This window comes from Amia ocellicauda, chromosome 14 (assembly GCF_036373705.1).
Source record: "Amia ocellicauda isolate fAmiCal2 chromosome 14, fAmiCal2.hap1, whole genome shotgun sequence".
NCBI classification, from domain to species: domain Eukaryota; kingdom Metazoa; phylum Chordata; class Actinopteri; order Amiiformes; family Amiidae; genus Amia; species Amia ocellicauda.
In genome coordinates, this window is record NC_089863.1 from 17,064,357 (window position 1) to 17,089,060 (window position 24,704).

The 24,704-nt window shown below is 45.9% G+C and overlaps 2 protein-coding genes and 1 long non-coding RNA gene across 5 annotated transcripts; 1 reads left to right on the plus strand and 2 right to left on the minus strand.

The window, feature by feature from the left end:
* Positions 1–9,837: 9,837 nt before the first annotated feature.
* LOC136767781 (zinc finger protein 852) lies at positions 9,838–13,977 on the minus strand. The gene is made up of 2 exons (XM_066721779.1): positions 13,537–13,977; positions 9,838–12,037 (listed from the first exon to the last, which is right to left on the minus strand). The coding sequence occupies exon 2, from the start codon at positions 11,866–11,868 to the stop codon at positions 10,159–10,161; it is 1,710 nt and encodes a 569-aa protein (XP_066577876.1). The 5' UTR covers positions 11,869–12,037; positions 13,537–13,977; the 3' UTR covers positions 9,838–10,158.
* Positions 13,978–15,330: 1,353 nt separating this feature from the next.
* On the plus strand, positions 15,331–22,621 carry LOC136767752 (zinc finger protein 271). Of its 3 annotated transcripts, none has more exons than XM_066721727.1 (6): positions 15,331–15,590; positions 16,545–17,469; positions 18,415–18,686; positions 18,958–19,025; positions 19,329–19,519; positions 19,713–22,621. In XM_066721727.1, the coding sequence occupies exons 2-6, from the start codon at positions 17,007–17,009 to the stop codon at positions 21,122–21,124; spliced, it is 2,406 nt and encodes an 801-aa protein (XP_066577824.1). In that variant the 5' UTR covers positions 15,331–15,590; positions 16,545–17,006; the 3' UTR covers positions 21,125–22,621. The 3 variants fall into 3 exon arrangements, with proteins under 3 accessions (XP_066577824.1, XP_066577821.1, XP_066577823.1); XM_066721724.1 differs by having other exon boundaries at positions 15,333–15,590; positions 19,710–22,621; XM_066721726.1 differs by having other exon boundaries at positions 15,333–15,590; positions 16,548–17,469; positions 19,710–22,621.
* On the minus strand, positions 22,147–24,376 carry LOC136767982 (uncharacterized). The gene is made up of 2 exons (XR_010821929.1): positions 23,354–24,376; positions 22,147–23,100 (listed from the first exon to the last, which is right to left on the minus strand). It is a non-coding gene; the product is annotated as an uncharacterized LOC136767982 (long non-coding RNA).
* Positions 24,377–24,704: the final 328 nt, after the last annotated feature.

Below are 24,704 nucleotides of genomic sequence, written 5' to 3' on the forward strand. Positions count from 1 at the left end.
TCAGCAGCTCCATCCCAGTCAGACAGGAGTCCACTGTCTTCACCTGCCTGATTAGAAGCATAGATCCTAAAATAGACTGGGACGCCCAACTGCACATACCCAGTGAGTATTACATATTTACACACTATTTTGACTGTTTTCATGCTCAACCACTTCAACTCCAGATGGAATAATGAAAACCCTTCCCAGGTACCTGATTTGAATGATGATGTTTTAACACCTGAAATTGCCTTAAAATGTAAATATTTGATGATTGAAATACAAATGTACACAAATGTGTTTTTCATTAACCCTTTAAGCTCACAAACACATAAACTACAACTAAACAAGTACAACTAACAATAAAACTACTACTAATAATATGAAACTCTATTTATATACTTGTAAAAGGTGAATGGATTGCTGCAACAGACATCAGACAAACGGCTAGATGTGCACAGGTACATTGGAAGCTCTAAACCACATGAGAGTATAAAAATGTCTCATGATCGCCCTCCCCGGCCCTCAATACACATTGTGCAGTACGAGCACTGGCTTTGGGAACGAAACCTGAAACGCTGGACTAAGAAGCCACTAATAGAATAAGAGTCTTGACGTACGCATGGTACTGTGTGAGGGATTTTAAATATACATTTTGGTACAAACTGCTTAAATTTGACAATTAGAATAGACTATTAATAAAGTAAGATCTATTTTTGTATTCTGTAGCCCTGTGTTTGTGTCTGTAAACTGGATTTCCAGGTTCATTAGAACCACAGTCTCGTCCCAGTGCTGTGTGGCTTCATCAGTAGGCATCAGGCCAGTGTCTGAGGAGCTGAGTGTCAGTTCCTGTGGGTTAATGCTGCTGTTCTGTTCTCCAGGGGACTTCTTCCCTGACCCCTCTGGGTGGATGGTGTCTTTATTCCTAATGGCCGCTCTCACGGTGGCAGCAGCTGCTCTTCTGGTGATCCAGTGGAGACGAATGGACAGTGAGTGTCTGGATGCTTGTGTGGCATTTCATGAGTCACACAGATAGTGGACAGTGAAGAATTGTTTTAGACTTGGAAAGAATGCCACAAAGCTAACCATGTTGTGATCACAATTTGCCATTGGTTCTCTAATTAGTGTCCCTCTGACTCAGTCCTGGTGAATCGGGATGAAAGGGGAGAGCTGCGTACGATGGAAAGAAGCGAGGGGGATGAGAGGGACAGTCCAAAGTCGGAAGACAATGGCAATCTGATCTCAACTGAGAGGGGGACTGGAGGAGTTATTGGAAGCGTGCTGGATTGAACGTGGGCAGGCAGAGCGCGAGCAACGTCTGCCAACCAAAGCCAGGAGTGGAATTTAAAGAACTGGGCAAAGCGCAATTGGAGTAATGTGTGAACTATGTGAGTGGACATTCTTTTTAACCTTACCCGTTCCCCAAACTGTTTTGCTTGCAATTGTTTTTATATTGTATGGCCTTTACTTTTGTTTTTAACTGAGCCACTAAGTAGCCACTCTCATTTGGGGTGAGGGTTTGAATGACTGGCCTATTGGGAGGGTAGCTTGTGGGGTTTAGTATTAGTATTGGTAGTTGTGTGTATTCCATTTGGTAATGGGTTATCTTTAAAGTGGTTTGTGATTTGGTTTTGTTTTCATGTATTGTATTTATTGGGTTTGTAGAGGACCTCCCTGAGGTCCACTTATTTTCACCTCCATCCCAAGTTTGTAGAGGCAGGGAAGTAAAAGGGGTAGAAGGGATCTTAAAGTAAGTGGCTATTTGTTGTGTGATTAATAAAGGCTGTTTTTATTTACTTCTGTCTCCCCGATTCCTCCTCATCGACTGTATATGTATTACTCACCCTTCTGGATCTCCCTGGTATACTGAAGGTGGTGGCAGCGATTACATTACCCTGGGTGGGTGTAAATCGTTATTTTACTCCAGAATAAATAGGCCAACGCTACAACTGCTTTGCTTTTACAAGCGTTGATTGGGTGATTGCATTGCATTTACATCAATTTCTTTTTTCCGGGATTATCAATCTAAATGAAAGCACTGACAAAGTAAATTTGTTAAAACTCAAACTTGAGATTTTACTGGGGCACAGCAGATTTATACTGGGGGACGTACCCCAGTAAAAGGGGTCTAGTGATGTCCATGAATACAGGTCTATCAGGGAATTCATGTAGATCTGTATCGGTTCTGTAAACAAGCAGGAGGTCAGGCGATGGGGAATTCAATACAAGAGGGGTAATCCGGAAGGCAAGGTTGAGGAAGGGAAAGCTAAGGTCAGTAACTAGTATGCTTACTAACCCAAGGCTCGGCAATGCAGTGAGGAAATACTGGCAAGACTTCACGAAGAGGTCAGCTAACAAAGGAGACTATATAGAGAATGAGAAGAGGTAGGTAACTGGGGACAGATGTGTGTTAATTGAACGTGAAATGTAAAGCAGGTTCAATAAGGTGCAACAGAGGAAGCCAGGCAAAGGGGAGAGACGGATGGTAATATGAAGACATCTAGTGGTGAAAAGTGGAAATAGTCAGGTGTAAGACGTTATACATTAAATGTCTATCTGAAGCCATGTCTACATGAATTCCCTAATAGCCCTGTACTCTAATCAAAATATGCCCTGACTTCAGAAAGGTGCTGTAAAAATGTTTAAAGGACAAAGTAAAAGTGCATTTAATAAATGTGGTGGGGCATTTCAGATGCATTTTGTTTGGAGATCAATAAAAGCACTCCAACACTGTGTGCAGAGCTGGTACATACCTACCCCAAAATACTTAAAGCTGTTATTGCAGCGAAAGGTGGCTCTACCAAATACCAAATATTGTTTGAGGGTTAAATACTTGTGCAAGCAACTTTTTTTTCTTACAAATATTTCCAACATAAAACCAATGTCACCTTACACTAATTGATTTTGACTGTGAGTGTGTTAAAATAAAATCAAACTGAACGAAATTACAACCATTTGTAATTCCGTAATATGAGAGAATTGGTCAGGGGTCTGAATACATTTGCAAGGCCCTGTATACACGTAGATGTTGATTTCGTTTTGGAATCCATCAGGATACGAGTTTATCATAACACAGAGAGGGACATTGTGTAAACATTACTAGTAAACTATAACATATTGTAACGACCCAGGGGTTCTGGCCGTGACGGGGACTCAAACCCCATTCTCCCATGCCACAATGCAGCAATCTTACTGCATCCCTAAGGCCCAGGCCTCTTACTGTAGCGATCTCGAGCCTTGATATGTTTGACCTATAGGTCTCTTCATTGACAATATATATGCATGCATATTAATATATGTATGTGTAAAATCCGGACACAAGGAGGGAGAGAGTCTCGGGTTCCGTTGGTGTCTGTGCTTTATTGGGGTTCACAGGGGACAAACACAAGGGGGTAAAATAAGGAAAGCAAAACAAAAACGTCCACACAAAATAGGTGGCTCCGGGCAGTTAGGGTTGTAGGTCTCAGTCCCTTTTCTTGGCGGTTAGCTGCCCCCGTCGGGGAGGGAAAGGGATTAAATAGACAGAGCACAGCTGCCGCTGATGTCACAGTCGCCTCGGTGCTCATTGCCCACAGCCGCGAGTCCGCAGCCTGTTAGCGAGGGAGCGACAACACAGCTGCGGCACATGAGCACCTCAGCAGCAGATGTCAGCAGCAGCCGTGCCATGACAGACAGCGGCCTGTCACAGTATGGTTATAAATAATCCGCAGCTGGGATTGATCCTTGGGAAAGTACTGGATATTAGTTCTCAATTCAGTGCACTGGTCTCAAAGTCGTACCGCGTTTTCACTTGCTGCCTCAGTACATTCCGCACAGAAGTGAAAGTTGTTGTCTGTTTGTGCAGTGTTTTGAAGAGATCCTCCTTGCACACGCTTTGTTTAATTTGAAGTGTCTGTTGGAGTAACGTCTTTCTCAGTGGCGATTTCTAGAGTCTGCTGGGTTCATCACCATTAGGCTATGTTATATATAACCTTGGGGGCCCCCTAATGGCGTGGGGCCCCAGGCAGTTGCCTGCCTTGCCTGTTCACAAGCTGCGCCTCTGGTCTTTCTGTTGGCTTTGTACACAAGCTGTTACACAACAGAAATGAACTCTGTGAAGGATCATGCTGTTATGATGCAGGTGGGGGATTGATTACCTATTACCTATGTACAATATTACGAGAAGAAAAGCAGCTTTAAAAAAAAAACAAAAAAACATGAGAATCTTTATTTTTAATATTTTTAATATTTTTGTATGTAACGTGAAACTCTTCAAATTGTTGTATTCAGTTTAAAATGTGGTTACCTCAAAATACAGCAAATATGCACACAAACTGCTCCCACCTAATTGCTCTGGGAAATTTTCATATACATTAATTCCACAATGAATGCTCTTGTAGCAGTCTCAGCCCTTATATGTTTTTGTTTGATTAAAATCAATTAAAATACAAAGTTTAAAATGAATTTTAAAGACACAAAACACAAACACAAACAACCAGCGAGCAGTGCAGGCGAGAGGATCAGCAGTGGGGATTATAAGACCTAAGCTTTTCTTCCCTTGTCCGCTCTCACTCCCCACTGCTGCTCCGCCCGTCCTCTCGCCTGCACTGTCCCGGGAGCGGCCACCCCGTCACTGGCGACACAGGGGCTTTAAGTACTCCAATCAATTATTCAATTAAAACATGCACTGCATGGGGACTGGAGGGGGAGAACACAAATTAAAACATGCAGACGTGAAAGGTGTGTATTTAATTGAAATAAAAGTGCAAAACATGTAGGAGGCTGAGACTGCTACACTCTGCCTACTATTCTACTTATGTTGTGCAGATGAAGGTATCTCTCCTAAGAATTCAATACTATTTTAAGATTCTGTCAATTCTTTGTGGTTAACACTGCTTCTCATGTCTCTCGTTCCTCTGCAGGCTCACACTCACTGTGCTTCTTGCACACGTTGAACAGCCAGCAGACCAGCTTCAAACAGTAACGGCTGTGGTGATGGTGGATGACGTACACATGGAGTACTATGACAGCGACTCGAAGAAGATTGTAGCGCCAGGACTGGCATGCAGCCTCGGACACCCAGGCGGACATGGAGACAAGCGGTCACTTTGAACTACTGCAGCGGAACATCATGCCACGCTTCAACCACAGAGGGTGAGTGGGCTGACCAGATGAGAGCCTTGCCAACCCCAGGAGATGGGGAGGAAAGGCTCTGTCCTCCAGGCATGCCCAGCTCCATACTGACAAGTAATCCATTCTGAAACTGTAGTTGGATAGATAAGGGGGTGTATGCTGTCATAGGTGCTGAGAAGACTCGTCTTGCACAGGTATGACATTGGCAGTGTATTACTGCTGATGATTAACAGTTTGAATGTCTGTTGCAATTGAAATAAAGACAGGTTTAGGTTTGTGTTTGTATTTTGATAAGTGTATTAATAAGTAGTGATTCTTGCTCTTCCCTGTGTGTAAAGTGTCAGTGCTTCAGCTGTGTTGTGTGTTTGGTGTCCTGCAGGAGTTCACACCTACCAGAGGCTGGTGGGCTGCGAGCTGGATGATGACGGGACAGTGAGTATCTGGGTCAGGGACGCCTATGATGGGCAGGACTTCATGAGCTACAGCAGCGAGAGCCACTCCTGGACTGCCGCCGTTCCACAGTCCGTCACCGAAAAGCTGCACCTGGAAGCCACCAAACTGGGTCTGATCCACATCTACAGACCAGCCTGCATCAACATCCTGAAGAAGTACCTGCAGTACGGCAAGAACAGCATCATGAGGAAAGGTGCACTCGTGTACCTATTGCTCTGGTATTTTGTTCTTCATTTGAGTTGCTTTGATTCTCATTTGATGTATTGGGACTTTATTAGTCAGTGGTGCGCTATCCAGAGATTTACAGAGAACATTTACACTGTTACTGAAATCAGCACGTACATTAAAATAAAAGGGGCTGCGGTTTATCTTGTCAATTAACACATGGAGGAAAAATAGAAATCCTTTTGTGCTGTGACCCTGGAGTTTTCTAACAGTAACTATTAATTGCCTGCATTCTTTCAAAATGAATTAAGGGAACTTCTACTCCCTTTCAGCAACTTACATTCTGTAATTGCTGCTTATTAAAGTTGAATTGTTTAAACTTATCTTTGCTATCGGCAAATGACCTTCCATTGTAGTTGGTCATTTAGAGGATAATTATTAATCATGAGTAATAATGGTAATATTAAATGACTATAGCAGTGATTTCATTGGCATTCTAAAATAAGCCTACCCATCTGATCAGATGACCAGTCAGACACTGTTCATAAAATTTCAAGCCCCTTGAGGGTATGTCCCAGAATGGATATATAAGCTTTGTACTTCCTTGAGAAGTAGAACGGTATCATACCTGCTTAATACTTTTGAGGTCTGTGTTCTGCTCTTCTTCCTGTGCATGTAATGCATCTGATTGGAACTTTCTTCCAGCACACACATCACTGACCAGTCTTACCTTCCTTTAACTGATATCTGAAGGCTGTTAAGTAATCAATAATTGTTGTACTGCAGTGCATCCCAAGGTGATCAGTTGCTCAGGGTGAGACTGACGTGACCTGCCTAGTGACCAGCTTCTACCCCCGGACGGTGGAGGTGACCCTGCTCAGAGACGGGCATCCAGTGCCGGGAGAGAAGGTGACGGGTGGGGAGGTGCTGCCCAATGGAGACGAGACCTACCAGCTGAGAAAGACCCTGACTGTGGACGAGGACGAACAGTGGCTGCATACCTACTCCTGCCAGGTCAACCACACCAGCCTGGACAACAAGATGGTCATTGACTGGGGTGAGGCTGAGACTTGGCTTCTGTCAGGGGGAGAGTCCCATTGACTGAAGGTTAGAGTTTTGTGTGGTGACAGATTTATTATAATTATGAATCTAATAATAGATGTAGTAATATTAAAACCAGAATACTGTTATCTAAGCACTCAATTATTCCCCTGGCTTATCTTCTAGACAGCCAAGTGATACAGTAAGAGTTGCATTTAGGTCAAGAAAGGCAACATTAAAGCTTTTGGACAGGGTTGCCCAGCCCTAAGTTTAGACTCAAATATATAATACAGGGGTGGCTAACCTTGGTCCTGGAGAGCTTACAGCCGACATGTTTCTGTTCTATCCAGATCGTCAACTGCTTAATTGAACCAATTGTGGATCTTAATTATGCAAACTGTCCCTGTGTTCAAGTTATCCATTGATTGGTAATTTAGAGAGACCTGGAAAACCTGCAGGATTGCGGCTCTCCAGGAACAGGGTTGGCCAGCCCTGATATAGTGTATTCAGAAGACTACACACAAAAAAAAGCTCTGTTCTGCCCTGTCGAGTAGCTCCACTACTAGTGAAAACATTTCTGCCAGCTTTCTAATGCTCTCTGTTGGTTTCTTCCCTGGTCACTGCAGACCTAGAGCCCGGCCCAGATCTTGCCGTCATCGTCCCAGTTGTGGTGGTTCTGCTTGCAGTTCTGGTCCTAGTTGTTGCAGGGGTCATGCTGTGGTGGAGACAAGCCTTTGAGTGACTCTTCTATTGGCCCAGAGGCATTGCATTGAGACGGCTTCAGTTCAGTTTCCCTTTAGCCACTGGTTTTCCCCAGTCCTGTGGGCCCCTCACTGTCCTGCTTGTGTTCCAGCTCAGCTCTCAATTACTTAATCTGTGTACCAATGATCACAAGTGGTGTGTTTTTTGTTTTGTTTTGTTCTCATGACATATCATATGTGCATTCTCATCTACATTACTTTGCATGCATTTTAGATTGTGAAATGTATTTTACAGATATTTGCATTAATTGTTATTGAATGCTTGCATGTTGCAGGTGTGGGACTGTGTAGATGGTAGCCTGTCCTATGCTCATCCCTGTACCCAACTTATACCACCAAGTCTTCCATTCTTCTCCTGTAGTACTAGTGTAGCCTTTCCAGAATCCTGCACAGTACTATCCATCTCTGCTCACAGACCCTATGGTTGAATCACATGGAGGGTCTGTGACCAACCATGACTGAGTGTGGGCTAGTGTACTGATTTCTATCCTGAGTGACGATGCCAATCCAAAGCTTGTGGGTCCAATTCCTTTAAATGGGATCAAGTAATTAAGTTTACTTTTCCCAAATTTCACACGGAGAGGAAAATGTTAATACTGGAGCACATTGTTTTATTTTTATGGTTATTTATTTTTATTATCATGGTTATCTTAAAAATACAATGTTACAGTACTAATACCTGAATGGGAGTTCCTCTTTGGCCAGCATGTAGGAGATGTTTTCCTGCCTTCTCAGCACTTTATGCTCCAACAAAACGTCTCCCCAGAGGTGTAGTTTTAAAGATTTCATCCAGTGTTTTTGGTTTAGTCTTCAGCAGGCCCTTTTTATGCATATCCCCAAGATCCACATTTCCCATCAATAAAGTTTTTGCTATAGTTCCTTAAACCTTTTAGATTCTTCTCAAACTCACAACAATATTTGCAATTGATTTTAGTCACAGTACCTGCATCTCTGCAAATGTCAGTCCATTTGAACCCCCATGCTTTAATAGTGTTCTTTCAGGGGCATGAATATACAAAAAGTATAATCTGATCATAAATTGCAGTAAAAATTACAGTACAAATGACATATCATGTGTAAAATGTGTAGAGGGCAGTAACAATTCAAAAACTCTCGTCAAAAGCGGTTCTGTTCCCACACCAATCAGTATATACGCGTGTTGTCATATACAAGACCGCACGCATGTTAAACTGCCATAGGGGACGCGAGCACAAAAGGATGTCTCAAGTTGTAATAACCTGCGATCACCTCCATATATGTATTTAATTCAAATATTTACTAACATATAAGAACAGATATGCAGGAGAAGTTCACATACGCAGAGACGTGTGTATGTATGTTCTAATGTTAAGTCTCTAGCTATTTATAGCAAGACAATATAGATCTGCACATGCAGGATGCTATTTGTGTGCGTCATCGGAACTTGCAAGTATGTTAGCAGACAGCTGTGCGAACGTCTGTTTATGACACCTGTGCATGTATGCAGAGATGCAGAAGTATAAATCAGCCTTAACATGTCAGTGAGGGGGGAAAAAATAGTCCACCCTGAGGTGCTGGTGGCGTGTCGTCTGCGCAGTGAAGCAGGCACTGTGGGAGGGACGGAACATCTGTTTGTTCAACAAGCAGGAGCTGGACCCGATTGTCATCGTGCGGAGGGGCATGGTGTTCGTAAGGGACTATGTCAATCTGGAGGTCCATCAGAGGGGCAAGGAGGAAGCCTATAAGAACTGGCACATACAAGATCTGGGGGAGCTTAGGATCCCATGATGGGACCCACCTCCGGGGACGGTCAGTTCCCCCTGCTGGAGCCCGAGTCCAAGATCTTTTAAATATTTTATGGATGATTGTTTTTAAAAAAGATTTTAAAAATGAATCTTAATTGCTTTTAAAGATTTAGTTGCTTTTAAACCACTAATTGTTTAGGGTTTTTTTGGTTTAGTTTTGTTATATTTTTTTGTCAAATACATTGACCGTTTTGGATTTAATTTTAAATGCATTGGACCTTTTTTGTTTGTTTTTTATTTTACCTTTTTAATTGTTTCTTTATTTTGTCCAATGCATTTTCAGTTATTTTCAATGTATTTGACTTTTATGTTGGTGTGCAGTTTTGCATTAATCACGTTTGTTTTGTTGTTTTGGGCACGTTTATTTTGAAGTTAATTGTTTTGTTTTTTGTTAAAATCACAGATTTTAAAAATTTAAAGTGATTTTAAGGATTGATTTTTTAAAGATTTTAATCATAAGTATTAAAAATTGAATTGTTTTTATTTATGAAATGAAAAATACTAAATACAATAAAATAGTATTTACACAGAATGCAGTTTTATTTAACATTGACTGTTCCTTGCAGGTTAATTCACTTCCCCTCCCCCTTCTCTTACACTTAAAAACATTTGATTGATATCATAACAAAAAACTACAAAAATAGACTTGTAACAGAGCAACTTTACATTTTTATTTAAAAAATGTATTAAAACAGGATTACATACACATTTTAACATATAGCATTAAATACATTCATGAATAAATAAATAAATAAATAAATAAATAAATACTAAATGTCACGAAATCTCATGATTCCAATATGGGGACTGCCAACTGTAATTCAAGTTGCACACATTTGTGTTATAATTCACACCTTCACAGTTCAGAGTCTATCTGTTGTGTTGGCCATTGTGGTATTGATTGTCTCCCTCAGGTGAATCTGTTGGTGTGCTTTAAGTCCCCCCGACTGAGTGAAGCTCTTCCCACACTGGGTGCAGCAGTACGGCCGCTCCCCGGTGTGGGTCCTCTGATGTATCCTGAGATCCCCGGAGTTGATGAAGCTCTTCCCACACTGAGCGCAGCTGTACGGTCTCTCTCCGGTGTGGATGCGCTCGTGGGTCTGGAGCTGCCCTAGCTGGCTGAAGCTCTTGCCGCAGTGGGCACAGCAGTAGGGCCGCTCCCCCGTGTGCACGCGCTGGTGCGTCTTCAGCTGCCCCGACTGGCTGAAGCTCTTGCCGCACTCGGTGCAGGGATATGGCCGCTCCCCCGTGTGCACACGCTGATGGGTTTTGAGGCCCTCCAGAGTGGTGAAGCTCTTGCCGCACTGGGCGCAGCAGTAGGGCCGCTCCCCCGTGTGAGTCCGGTGGTGCGTGCGGAGGTCCTTGGAGTGGCTGAAGCTCTTCCCACACTGGGTGCAGCTGTACGGCCTCTCCCCAGTGTGAATGCGCTGGTGGTCCTTTAACTTGACTGACTCGTTGAAGGTCTTGCCGCAGTGGGCGCAGCAGTAGGGCCGCTCCCCCGTGTGGATGCGCTGGTGCTTCTTCAGGTTGCCCGTGTGCCGGAAGCTCTTGCCACACTGGGCGCAACGGTGGGGCCGCTCCTCAGTGTGGATGAGCTGGTGACGCTTGAGGCTGCCCAGCTGCAGGAAGCTCTTGCCGCACTGGGCGCAGCTGTAGGGCCGCTCCCCCGTGTGGATGCGCGTGTGCGTCTTCAGGTTCCCCAGGTTGCTGAAGCTTTTCCCGCATTGGCCGCAGCAGTGGCTGTCCTGGAGGTCCCCGGGGGGCTGTGCCCTGGGGGAGCTGGGGGTTCCAGGTTGCTGCTGTCTGCACTGTGCCCACAGGTCCTCCCCCCTCGCTCCGCTCTCGTCAGCCATACAATCCAGCTCATACCATCCCTCCTCCTCAGGCTCCAGTTTGACCCCTCCCTCCGGATGGTCCTCAGTTGGGTGCTGCTGGAGTCTCTCTTCACTCTGCCGCCTTCTTACCTCTGCCACGTCCGCACACCCCAGCCCATCGATCTCCACCTTAATGTAGTCGGGCTCCAGACCGGGCTCGTACTGTAGCTCGCTGAATCCCAGATCTGCACTACAGAAAGGCTGCAGCTCCGTGTGCTGTTCTGATTTGGCGTAATCCAGTCCGTCGCCCTCTGTTTTAATTTTCTGTGGCTCATAATGCATTTCATAACAGTCCATGGCCACACTGAGGAAGGGCTGTAAATCAGGGTCTGGTTCAGACTTAATGTAGTCTAGTCCGTCAGTCTCTGTCTTAACGTGGTCAGACCCTAGACAGTTCTCATAATGTGCTTTATAACAGCCCAGCTCTGTACCATGGTAGGACTGCAGCTCAGGATCTGGCTCGGCCTTAATGTAGTCTGTGTAGTCTTCCATCTCGGTCTTAATCCAGTCAGAGACAAGACAGGGTTGGGGCCCCAGTTCTGCAGTGCTGAGACACTGGATCCTGGAGAGACCCACAGTGTGGATGGAGTCCAGCTCAGGGTCTCTTTTCACACAGGGAGGTGAAAACCTAGACCCTGCTGTGTCAGGCCCCAGTGTACTGAGCCCCTGCATAAAATACTGAAATCCTGCTTCTGCCATACTGATTCCCTGTAATCAGTTGACCTCCTCTTCACTCCGTCTCCTACTGTGCTGCTCAGTCAACCCCTGGTGGCCCTGTGTCCTGCCTCAGACTGGAGCACCACTCCTGACCACAGTGATGCTGCTGCTGCCCAGTGGGAGTCAGGGAGAGCGCTGGCCTCTACAGCTCCTGGGGGAGAGACGACACAGAAGTACAGCACTGAGAACAGCAGCGGAGAACACGTTTTCAGTGCAACGTCTGAAAAAGTGTCCCCAGATTGTGTGAATCCCAGTTGACAAATACAAGACCCACCTGAGAGCTGTGCAAACATAGAGTATCTAAACACAGAGAGGGACACAACTGAATACAAAGTATGTGTTTTTTTTTGGTCAACTTCCTTTTATATTTGGGTTTCAGCGAGGTTGTCACCGGCTCTAATTTGTAAATGTACACTGCTGGTCTCAATTATAGGCCAATCGTTCTGACTAAGAAAGAATATCAGCCATCTATTGGACACATACATGACTCATTTCAAAGGCAAACATATGTATACAAATGGATACATTTAACCTCACTTGCTTCCCTGAATTGGCGATGGCTTGACTGGAATGTAGAGTGCGTTACCATGGTTCCCGGGAAGATCAAATATTACAATTTTTGTATCCATAGTTACGCATTCACAAGCAAGCAAGTTACAATTATATTTTTCTTCATCACACATTTGGCAGATGCTTTAACCCTAAATGTCATACAGCAACAGGCAGTTTTACTCAAGGGGTGCGGTAATGTGGCTCAGCGTGGGATTTGAACACACAAACCCCTGGTTACAGGTGTCCAGCCCTGCCTGCAACTCCACACTGCTGCCCACTGATTGGCACACAGCCCACCATGAACAAAAGGAAGAAACATTGATTTGTGTGTAGATTAGAGTAGCTTGGACAGATAAAGGAAAGAAACTGAAAAAGGAGGAGAGACAGATCATTTCCTAAACCAACTTCTGCTCCAAATATCCCATATCAGATCGCTCGGCAACAAAATCCTGGAGGCGGACAGTGGCTGCGTTTTCACGGTGGTTTCAGTCGGCACTGCTGTGCTTTTAGGGACATACTGAGATGGGCTATACTACAACAGTAGAATTACACAGGCAAGTGCAGACCCTGTAAGTCAGCCAGGCAGCCAGCATATCAGTCAATCAGTAAGTCTGTGTTAGTCATTCAGTGAATCGCTTTACTTGTTTCACCCACTGTTGTTTGCACAGCGTTTCCTGTTTCTCTCCTGTTTTTGCAGTGCATTGGCTGTGGTCTGGGCTCCAGTATAACATTGTATGAAAAATACATTTTCCATACCCCTCCTCTGCAGAATAACTGCCCGTGTTAAGGGTATCTATGTCTACTGTGCTTTGAGGCATGATAACTGGCCATTCTCTCTACAGGAGAAGAGCTGGGGAATAATACCATATATTCTAGGAAACGTAAGATTTCACACAAATCCCGAGGTTGCCCCATAATCGTGACTTCATGTATGCGAGTGTATTTGTACATTTGAATCTATAGCTCCACATTTAGAAAGATGTGCAGTTATTGTGACCTATTTATACCATTACATGCACACCAGATAGAGTAACGGAGAGGCAGTAACACACAGAGACCAAGAGGGAGGAAGTAAATGCACCAATTAATAACTGTTACCCGTGGTCGCTGCTTCTCTCCGCTTGAGCTTCTTCTGTCTCCTGGTCCTGCAGCTCCGGAGATCCGTTCACACACAGCCGAGCTCGCTGCCACCGCCGCCTGCCCTGGGTCCTGGACACCCCCGGTCTCCGTCTCGGGTCCCCCGTCCTGTGCCCTCCGTGCCGTCTTTTCTCCCCGGGTCTCTGGCAGCCTGGCAGCTTTCTCCGTGGAAAAGATGCGTGCGCAGCTTCCACTTACGTCACAGTCAGCCCTCCTCCCGTGCCAGCTGATCGCAGGCGTGGGGATGCAGGGGGCATGGCTGGGTGCTGGGGCAGTGAGCAGCATCCGGGCTCTCCAGCCAAGACTTTCCAAGATTGCCAACTGCAAACGCCTAAAATGTGTGTCTCTGTTTTGAAAGAAGCAGGATGGAACACAAAGTCGGGACAGCGAGTGCATTCCCGTAAAATAACTAGAGATTTATGTCGGAGTACCGAGGGATGCTGCTCATCATGTAGTGTCTGGACAAAAGTAGTGTATGTCCTTACCTGTGAATAGCCTAGCGTAAATAAGGAGGCAGAAATGAAGAAACATCTGTCTAAATAGAGACATCACTCCACGAGTAAATCCCTCAATATTTGCACAGCCTGGTGTCTGTAATTAACCCCAAACTGTAATGTATGCAAATAGGTAGGTACAGTGAATTATACACAATTTTTTCAGTACAGTATTGGTTTATAGTAATGTATAGTGGTTTATGTATAATGCTCTGCTTTTCAAAATAACTGTATTAATTAAACGGTTTATTTTGTATTTTTTAAGAGGTATATTAAAGTGCTTTGCAATCCCCAAGGCTTTGAGGTCAATCATCAAACACACTAGTCGATTTACACAAACAATTAAGTCTATCTTGCTTGCTGCTTTAATAGCAAAGTGATGCCAAGGAGCTTTTCCAGATCAGCAGGGACACACGGACCCGGGGACACAAATGGAAATTGGGCTTCAAGGCATTCAAGACAGAAAACAGGAGACACTTCTTCACACAGAGAAGCGTCACAATCTGAACAAACTCCCCAGGGATGGGATAGAAGCTGAAAATTTGGAAAAATTTAAAAATAGACTGGATAGGATCCTGGGATCACTTAGATATTAATGAACACCAAACGAGCACGATGGGTCGAATGGCCTCCTTTCGATTGTAAACTTTCTTATGTTCTTATGTGTTGGCCAAGTAAAAGTTAAGGTGGTGACTACAGTGAAACATGAGACTTAAACGTAGGAGATAAATGCATCATCACATGAAAACATTCATGAGACAATTATGTTTATATTAGCAGCAGGCTCACATATAGTCCTAAATAAAAAAGCTAAATCTAATTAGCTAATAGGATTTTATCTTAACTACACATGATAATCTGCAATCAATATAACACAGAAAGAAGCTAATTTTATAAGCGCCTGAATGTGTATATGAAAGAGATTAAATAAATGACATATTTTTTCCCTATCAATACAATTATATTTATTTCACTATTGGGGTCAGAGGAATCTGGCTGGTGTGTGTTTTACTGTTGACACTACACAGCATTTTGGACAATCTCACAGTCTTGTTTTAGGTCGTAGTTAAGACGTCGGGAACAGTAGAATTGTTCATAGATACAATACAAAGTAATTGTGATCAGTTGATGGATCTCATTATTTGCACGGTGGAGTTGAACTGGTTCATGCATTCGATGGCAGACTTTCACATAATCAAATGAATAAGCATTACAGAGCGTACCTGCGTGCCACGCATGCCCGCCTCCTCCGTGCTCCGGCCGGGGACGGTCCCGCTGCCCCCCACGTCACGCAGGCTGACTCGGCAGTGCGCGCCGCCGCGCTGAGCAGTGAGACCCACCTGATCCTACAGCACCGACACACACGACCCAGTCCTGCTCTGCTGTCCCGCACTGGGTCTTGGGTCGGCGGTTGCGACGGCGCTGTTGTGGATCCGTTTGTTGGTTTCTGCGGTGCACCCGCCCTGTGTTAACAGAGGTCCTCGTCTGCCCGGCTGGGAAGCGCCGCTGGCCGCAGAGGAGGTGAGTGTTCTTGCCGGAGCCCAGCGACTTTAGCCCGGTGATGCGGCGCGCAGACGTGGAGGCCGCAGGGAGAGACTTCACGCTGCAATAGGGGGGTAGACTGTTATATTGCAGACTAGTGAGAAATTATTCAATGTAAAGCACCGTGCAATACCACACCTCTCACACCCCTCTTGCTTAACTATTCGCTAAGGAAAGAAAGCAAATAAATACATAAACAAGTTTTTGATTTGTATCATATATCCCGATTGTTCAGTGCATTTTATTACATTGAGGGCTACAGTAATTATGTTGCTTTTATGGCTGTACAACATTAACATTCACAGAATTTAAAAAGACTAATTTAAATGTAGTATTACACGCCTACAATAATACCAGGCAGACAGGAATCCAGATGTATGTAATTTAAGGGTGTATATATATATATATATATATATATATATATATATATATATATATATGTTGTATGGTACTAATAAGATCCAGTGCAAATGGCTTTTTTACATAATGAGAAGCATGGCATTGCCTTCTTTGTTTATCACGTTTCGTTTTAGATTACATGAATGTGAGCGCAGTTTAAGAAAGTAGTGCAATTTACTATGGCTGCGTTGTTTAACACCGATTGGATTAGTTTCACTGTCACAGAAAACATCCAACTTGTATTGCACATTATTATTATTATTATTATTATTATTATTATTATTATTATTATTATTGCATCCCTTCCCTTGCTATATCGAATAACTTATCACTGTGTGAGGCATTCAGAATCACTTTGACAGGCACATCATGCTGTACTGACCATCTTGTCAATGGAAGCCTTTGCAATTCTGAGTGTATGTGAAATTATTTTTTGCCCAATAAGAACTTGAGGGCTAGATGTTTGGAATTATGGTCTGGTAATGATTAAGGGAAAGGGACTGATCAGGATCATGACCCTGTCTGTCTTCACAGCAGCTGGAGGATGGCGGGAACCAGGGACCACCGCAGAAGAGCAGGCCTGTTAAAACACCTCAAGATCCACTAAACATTGCCCGTCTCCGGGGAGGAAGGAGCCGCAGAGCCGCCCAGTACAAGACAAAAGATTCTCCCTGGCTCCAGCTGCTCCCAACTTGGATGTCTTGACTTCTCTTCCACAACCCCCTTCCTGGGTGGCTGCGTTCTGGGGCTCGCTGGTGTTGTGTTGAAAGAAGCAGAACTGCAATGGAATGCCTCCCATCCAAGAGCAGCGATGAGCAGATAAACCACAGAGCTGTGGATATCTCATCCTGTAGCAAGCTCCAGCACGCAGGCAGGGTAGGAGAGGCCTGGGTGGGGTGGGTTTGATTTAGCCTGTGTGGCAGCGAGGCTTCGGTTTCAGTTTCATCTAGATTTGGCTCCATTCCCAATTCAGAGTTTGGTCAAGGAGGATTTCTAATGATGGCCCAGCTAGGGTACCACCGTGGCGGCCTGGCCGGTGCCAACGAGATCTACCTCACTGAGGATGGCTCGTACGTCCCTGTTAAAGGGGACCTGGACCCGGAGCCCTCCCCTCCCCGTGATGACCTGGTCCCCAGTCCACCAGTTGACCAGTCCCAGACAGAAGCACAGCAGAGGGGGACGCCTGAAGACTGGGATAGCATGCCCGGGGGACAGAAGCGGAAGAGAGAGGGGAGGGGAGACGAGGAGGAGTTGGGGATGGATCTCTATGACAATGCTGGGCCCAAGACTGAGCGAAGGTGGGGTCAGACCAAAGCCCCCGCCATGCCCCCCCGACAGTCAGTGCGCATCGGAGTCTGCAGGACCAGAGAGGACCCCTCCCACCACGAGGGGCCAGGGTCTGAGGTGGACCTGGGTGGCAGTGGGCAACAGGAGGGGGAGTCTGTCATTGTGAAGACAGGTAAGGATGCCACCAGAATCTCCCATGTCCAGTGAGCCATGGGGTCAGTGTGTAAGCGCTAAGAGAGATCCTCCGTCAGAAACTAGCAGTGTTACTGTTTTAGTCCAATTACCATCCTCCAATACATACATACAGTGGCTCTCAAAAGTATTCACCCCACTTCGACTTTTCCACATTTCATTGTGTTACAACATGAAATCAAATGGATTTAATCAGGAGTTTTTGCCACTGATCAACATAGAAAATGTCCTTAATGTCAAAGTGAAAAATATAATCTGCAAATTGAAATACAAAACATAAAATAATTGAATGCATAAGTGATCACCCCATTTGCTATGACACCTGCTTGAGCTGTGGTGAAACCAATTGTCTTTAGAAGTCACGTAATTAGTTGAATGGCTCTGGGAGGTCCCACAGTTGGTCAGTACAATTCCTAACAAAAACTACATCATGAAGATGAAGGAACATTCAGTGCAAATCTGGAATAAGGTTCTTTAAAATTAAGAAATGGAGATAATATGGCACAACTGTGAATCTGCCTAGATCAGGCTGTCCTCAAAAACTGATAACAAGGGGGGTGAATACTTTTGAGAGCCAATGTACATACATGCATGCATCATCTTCAGCAGCAGCATTTGTCAATCCACTGCTGGATGAAGGCTTTCCCTAAAGAGTGTGTGCGCATGGAGGCAAGCGTGTGTGTGCATGTCAGTGTGTGTGGACCCTGTAAGCAGCAGTGATTATAGTGTGTGCTGTATACGTAGGATCAAATGCAATTTAAAATATTTGTCATAATACCTTCCATCATGTGTCCATCCCTATTAATCTGGGTCAATCAATCAATTTAGGTAATTAAACATGTTGAAAGGACTTTGGCATGTGCATTTGACCCCATGCCTGGTGTCCTGTCTCTTGTCTCTGGGTGTCCCACCCTGCCGTTCTCAGTGTGCGAGCAGTGCCAGGAGTTTCTCAGAGACTGCTGTGAAGTCCACGGCTCTGCGGTGGTCCTCACGAACAGCCCAGTCCAGGAGGGGGATCCGCAGCATGCCAGACTCACTCTACCCCCAGGCCTGGCTGTGAGGCCCTCGGGGAGTCCTGGGGCTGGGCTGGGGGTGTGGACCCAGGACAGGCTCATCCCCACAGGGGTGCACTTTGGACCCTTTGAGGGGGAGACAGTGGGCAAGGAGGAGGCCATGGAAAGTTCTTACTCCTGGGTGGTGAGTGGGTATTATTATTATTATTATTATTATTATTATTATTATTATTATTATTATGAGTATAAAATGTCAGTATTTAGTTTCAATTAGATTAGTTAACAAAGTGTAACATCCTGAAAGGAACTAAATATTTTGTATTAAGGGTGTATTGTATACTATTAATATAGGTATAATAATAATATTGGAAATAGTAGAAAATACTGCTGCTTTTAAATCTGTAGCTTGTCAACAAGTGTTGCAAGTTCAGTTGCTGTTTTGCATGTGTGAATAGATACAGAAGGAGAGCGGGCAGCAGGAGTTCGTCGATGGGCAGAGGGAGGAGCACTCCAACTGGATGAGGTGAGGCCAGGAGGGAGATGTGTGGGTGTCATGTTCAGTGTTATGTAAATGTGTGTGTGGTGTACAGTTCAGTAGCTGTGTGTGCGCGTCTTTGCTGTTCACTAGCTCTGTATGTGTGTGTGTCATTGCTGTTCAGTAGGAACTCACAGCTTGTGGTAATCCCTGTCTTTTAATGGCTGCCAACCAAGAATCAAATCACATTTCGTATGATGCTGTGAGCTTCTAGGAAAAAACTAATTAAAAAAAGAGAGAGAGCAGCAGACTGCCAGAGGGCCTTACTTATGCAGCCTCTGCCCTTTGCAGGTTTGTGAGGTGTGCCAGGTGGGAAGAAGAGCAGAACCTGGTGGCCTTCCAGTCTTGGGATGGGGTCTTCTTCCGCTCCTGCAGGCCCATACCACCTGGCCAGGAGCTGCGGGTATGGTATGCAGACGACTACGCTGTAGGGCTTGGCGCCACCTGGGACTGCATCTGGGACAGGAAGTGCCATCCAGCAGGTATTTGGAACACATGCTTCTCTCTTTAAAGAGGTTCTAATGTGTTGTTTTTAACCTTTTTGCTTTTTCTTTCCTAATCTTTTCAAATATTTTCATTTTATTCATCCTCCTTCAACTCTTAACAGCCTGGGATAAATCTTGAGTTTGAACTGACACTAAATAAACTCACCATCTCTCTCTCTCTTATCAGCAGATGGCAGTGAGGAGCAGCCCACTCTTGGCCACCCCTGTCCCAGCTGCCCCTTCTCCTTCCCGGCTAAGGTCTACCTCCGGAAGCACTTGCAACGAACTCACCCCCAAGACTGTGGAGGGCTACAGGGTTGTGTCTCTGAGGGGGACGGGGAGACTCTTTCTTCTGGGCAGTGTGGACAACAGCGCTCTGGATCCCCTGGCCCCCCTCCTCCTCCTTCACAGACTCCAAGGGTGAACAGCACAGCACGAGAGCCGTCCCCAGCAGACTCCCAGTGCTGTACCCTGTGTGGGAAGAGGTTCGGGGGGCCAGCGGATATGCAGGCCATGCCGGAGGACTCTGACGGCGGGCACTGCTGTGCTCACTGTGGGGAGAGCTTTGCCCAGTTGGCAGAACTCAAGAAGCACAAGAGGAGCCACGTCGGGGAGAAGCTGTATGGCTGCGGCGAGTGCGGCAAGAGCTTCAGCCGCTCAGAGAACCTGCGGGTGCACCAGCGCATCCACACGGGCGAGAAGGCCTACCGCTGTGGGGAGTGCGGCCGAGGCTTCAGCCAGTCAGGCTCCCTGACTCGGCACCAGCGCATCCACACGGGGGAGCGGCCGTACTCCTGCGCCCAGTGCGGCAAGGGGTTCAGCCACTCGGGGGCCCTCACCACCCACCAGCGCATCCACACCGGGGAGAGGCCCTACACCTGCCCCCAGTGCGGCAAGAGCTTCAACACGGTGGGCTACCTGCGCACGCATGAGCGCTTCCACAACGGCGACCGTAAGCATGCCTGTGACACCTGCGGCAAGACCTTCGCCCAGGCCCGCGACCTCGCCATGCACCGCCGCACCCACACGGGGGAGACGCCCTACTCCTGCGCTCAGTGCGGCAAGATGTTCAGCTTCCTGGGCGACCTGAAGCGGCACGAGCGCATCCACACAGGGGAGAAGCTGTATGCCTGCCAGGACTGCGGCGGCAGCTTCAGCCGGGCTGGGGACCTGAAGACGCATCGGCGAGTCCACACGGGGGAGCGGCCTTACCGCTGCAGCCTGTGCGGGAAGGGCTTCAGCCAGTCGGGGGACCTGACCAAGCACCTGCGAATCCACACGGGGGAGCGGCCCTACCTGTGCACCCACTGCGGGAAGAGCTTCACTCGCTCGGGGGACTACAAGACACACCAACGCATCCACACGGGAGAGAAGCCCTACTGCTGCCCCCAGTGCGGCAAGAGCTTCCGCGACGTGCGCATCCTCAAGACGCATGTGCGCAGCCACTCGGGGGAGAAGCCGTACTCCTGCGACTGCTGCCCCAAGAGCTTCACCCGCCTCTACTACCTGAAGATCCACCAGCAGACGCACACCCAGGCAGGAGAGGCTGGAGAGACTCAGACAGACGCAGCGGAAACTTTGAAGGCAGTGGATGCACTCTGAGTCTGAGGGGGAGTGTTGGTTGTATTCTGTCACCTTATTCATTTTATTTTCACTTTCCGTGAACTACCTCATCGCAGGGGCTGGTGGCACAGACTCAGATTTGCACTGGTACTGTACTACCTATTGTTTTTTTGTATGTAGGGTGGTATTAGACTAATCCAGTGCTAATTTGGAACTATGAAACTAGCTGTTTGAGGTTGGCTGAGCAGTATTTAGTTGTGGGGAAAAAAGAAAATCTTAACACTATCCAATCCGTTTCTTATTGGTGCTGACATTGGGTGTGGTATGATTGCTGTGCCCTGACTTGGGCCTCCGCTTTCTAATGATTCACAGGTAGACTGGCTGCTGTGTGTAGAGGTCTCTAATTCAGTCGCTATATATTGGTCCAGGAGAGGAGTTCTTGTGACATCACTCTATTGACAGGGTTCCCTACCCTTCTGGTTTTTGTTCCAACCAAGCTCTCAATTACTTAATTGAACTAATAATTCCTCAATCAGAGCCGTTTAATTATTTTAAATGGTAGGAGTATAATATAAAGAACTTATTACAGAACCAACTCTTATAGTACACAATTTAAAAAGTCAAATCTAAGCAGATTGTTACTTCAATTAATGGTTGAAAGAAAAAAAAAAACAGCAGGGTAGGGGGTTGTCCAGGACTAGGGTTGGGAAACTAGGCACTGCACCCCATATTAGCCCTGATTCCATTGTATGCAGAGGCAGAGACCAGATGGATGGACAGACAGACGGGCAGACAGAAACCAGACAGAGAGAGACAGGGGTGTGAATTGCCTTATGATGATGATGATGATAATACATTAAACATTGACCTTAAGCAAATACATTACACAATTTCCTAAAATTAAGTAACTTGACTGTTCAATGTTAGTGAATTACTGCTCAGTTGACCTTGATGTTGTGGATGTATTATGAGGAGGGGGTGGGAGAGTTTGTCCTAAAAAACAGAGAAATACATTGTCCATTTGGTGTTAGTTTATTATTGTATTGAGTCATCCTGAGTGGTCATTTTTTATTGCTATGAAAGCTATCTGTGCACTACACCAGTGGTTCTCAATCCTGGTCGTGGCAGAACACTGACCCTGCTGGTTTTTGTTCCAACTGAGCTCTCAATTACTTAATTGAACCCTTAATTGAAGTCATTTGATTACATCTGAATCTTTAAACTGTGTATCTGATAAAAAGTTGGTTCCTAAATAAGATGATTTCCTTATACAATTTTATACTTAAATCCTCTACTCTTCAAAATAATTAAATTGCTCTGAATTTGGAAATTACTTCAGGGTCAGGGTCAGTGTTCCGCCACGACCAGGATTGAGAACCACTGCAGTACACTGATGATGATGATGATGGCAGCATTCTCACAGGTCTGCATGTGTGTACATTCTCTGTGTGTATCACTATACATCTGACTTACATGAAGTATTGTACATTGGAGGTTGATACCCTTAGTTTGTCTGCAAATAAACCTCATATGGTACCTCGGAGTATTCCAATTATTTCCAGGGCAGTTGTTTTATGAGCTGACGGATCCATGGTACAGACTGACCCTTGTACTCTACTGTACCCTACTGTGCTGTGCTGTGCTGTGCTCAACAATGGCTTGGAGAAAACAATTCCAGAACCCAGCTGGGCATTGACTCTGCAGGACCGGGGTCTGACAGCCCTGGGTTTAATGACACTGCCTGGAAGTATCACCTGTTCCCATCTTGGTCTACAAATGCAGGTAAGAGATGACGAGTTGAGAGTCTCTTTATCGGTGTGTCAGAATACCAGTCACGGACTTCCATGCCCCTGGACCACTTCCAGCTCCTCCTCCGCAGCCTCGTCACAATGCTGCTTTGCTTTTTCCTTGCGGACTATGTCGTGGTGGAGTCGAATGGAGCTGCTGGATGATTTCACACGCAAACTTGACGTAGCAGCTCCATAAGATAACGGTCGCCATCTGGTTCTGTTATTCTGATCAATAAAATGACAATAAATACAGGCAAACCATTTAAAATGTATCCTGAACCCGAATTAAATATATATTTCAATAACATGAACCCATAATTGTGTTCAATGCATTATGTAAAATTACAGTTGAGAGTCTGGCTGTTTTCCAAAACAAACTCATGCTGCAGAAAACCACAACAGACTTCCAATGTGCTATTTAAAGATTCTACCGTAATATACCGTAGCAGAGAGCAAACTAGCACAACATAAAGTTTACCAACGAGAGGAGGCCATTAATAACTGAGTGATGCAAGGATCCCATCCAGTCTGTTTTTAAATGTTCCCAAACTTTCAGCTTCAACCACATCGCTGGGGAGTTTGTTCAGATTGTGACAACTCTCTGTGAAGAAGTGTCTCCTGTTTTATGTCTTGAATGCCTTGAAGCCCAATTTGCATTTGTGTCCCCGGGTGTGTGTGTCCCTGCTGATCTGGAAAAGCTCCTCTGGTTTGATGTGGTATATGCCTTTCATGATTTTGAAGACTTGAATCAAGTCCCCACGTAGTCTCCTCTGTTCCAGGGTGAAAAGGTTCAGTTCCTCAGTCTCTCAGTAGGACATTCCCTTCAGACCTGGAATAAGTCTGGTTGCTCTCCTCTGAACTGCCTCTAGAGCAGCGATATCTTTCTTGAAGTGTGGAGCCCAGAACTGTCCACAGTATCCAGATGAGCTCTAACTAGTGCATTGTGCAGTCTGAACATCACTGCCCTTGTTCTCAATTCTACACTTTTGACAATATACCCTAACACTCTGTTTGCCTTTTTTATTGCTTCCCCACACTGTTTGGATGGAGAAAGTGAGGAGTCCACATAGACTCCTAGGTCTTTCTCATGCGTTACTTCATCTAGTTCTATTCCTCCCATAGTGTAATTATAGTGGACATTTTTGTTACCTGCATGTAATACCTTGCACTTGTCCACATTGAATATTATCTAAGTCCCTCTGAATAGCCTGTGCTGCCGAGATTGTATCTGCTGAGCCACCTATTTTAGTATCATCTGCATCTGTAGTTTTCCACCGGGCGAATCAAAAGCCTTTCAAGTTAATTTGCGTAATGAACGCTGAAATGAATACCTTCTACTGTATGTTATCTGAATAATTAAATCTGTAAATTAAGTCTCTTAATCCCCCCTCCAAAAAACTATATGGATACTCATTTTCGCTAATATACGGTAAAATCATACAAGGGGCGGAAGCACTGCTTGTCAGCAGCTGTATGCGCGGGAGTCTGCGGGTAGGACAGCTCGGTTACCCGTCCGCTCGTCTCTCTCTGTCGGGCCTCCAGGGCAGACATGGCGGTGTGTGCGGCGAGCCGGTACAGCCGCTTCCAGGCGCAGCTCGGCGCGGTGCTGCAGCGCGCCGTGGCCGAGGCGGGCGCCCTGCTGGAGGCCAGCGTGGCCGAGTGGCACGGCGAGGCTGTGCGGGCGCAACGCGAGAACGACCGCCTGCGCTCCCTGTACCTGCGCTCGGAGAAAGAGCTGCGTCTGGCCCGGGAGTGGATCAGAAACGCCGCCCGGTCCGCACCGGCGCCCCCTGCCGAACCTGGGCCTGGCGACGCCGCCACACCTGACC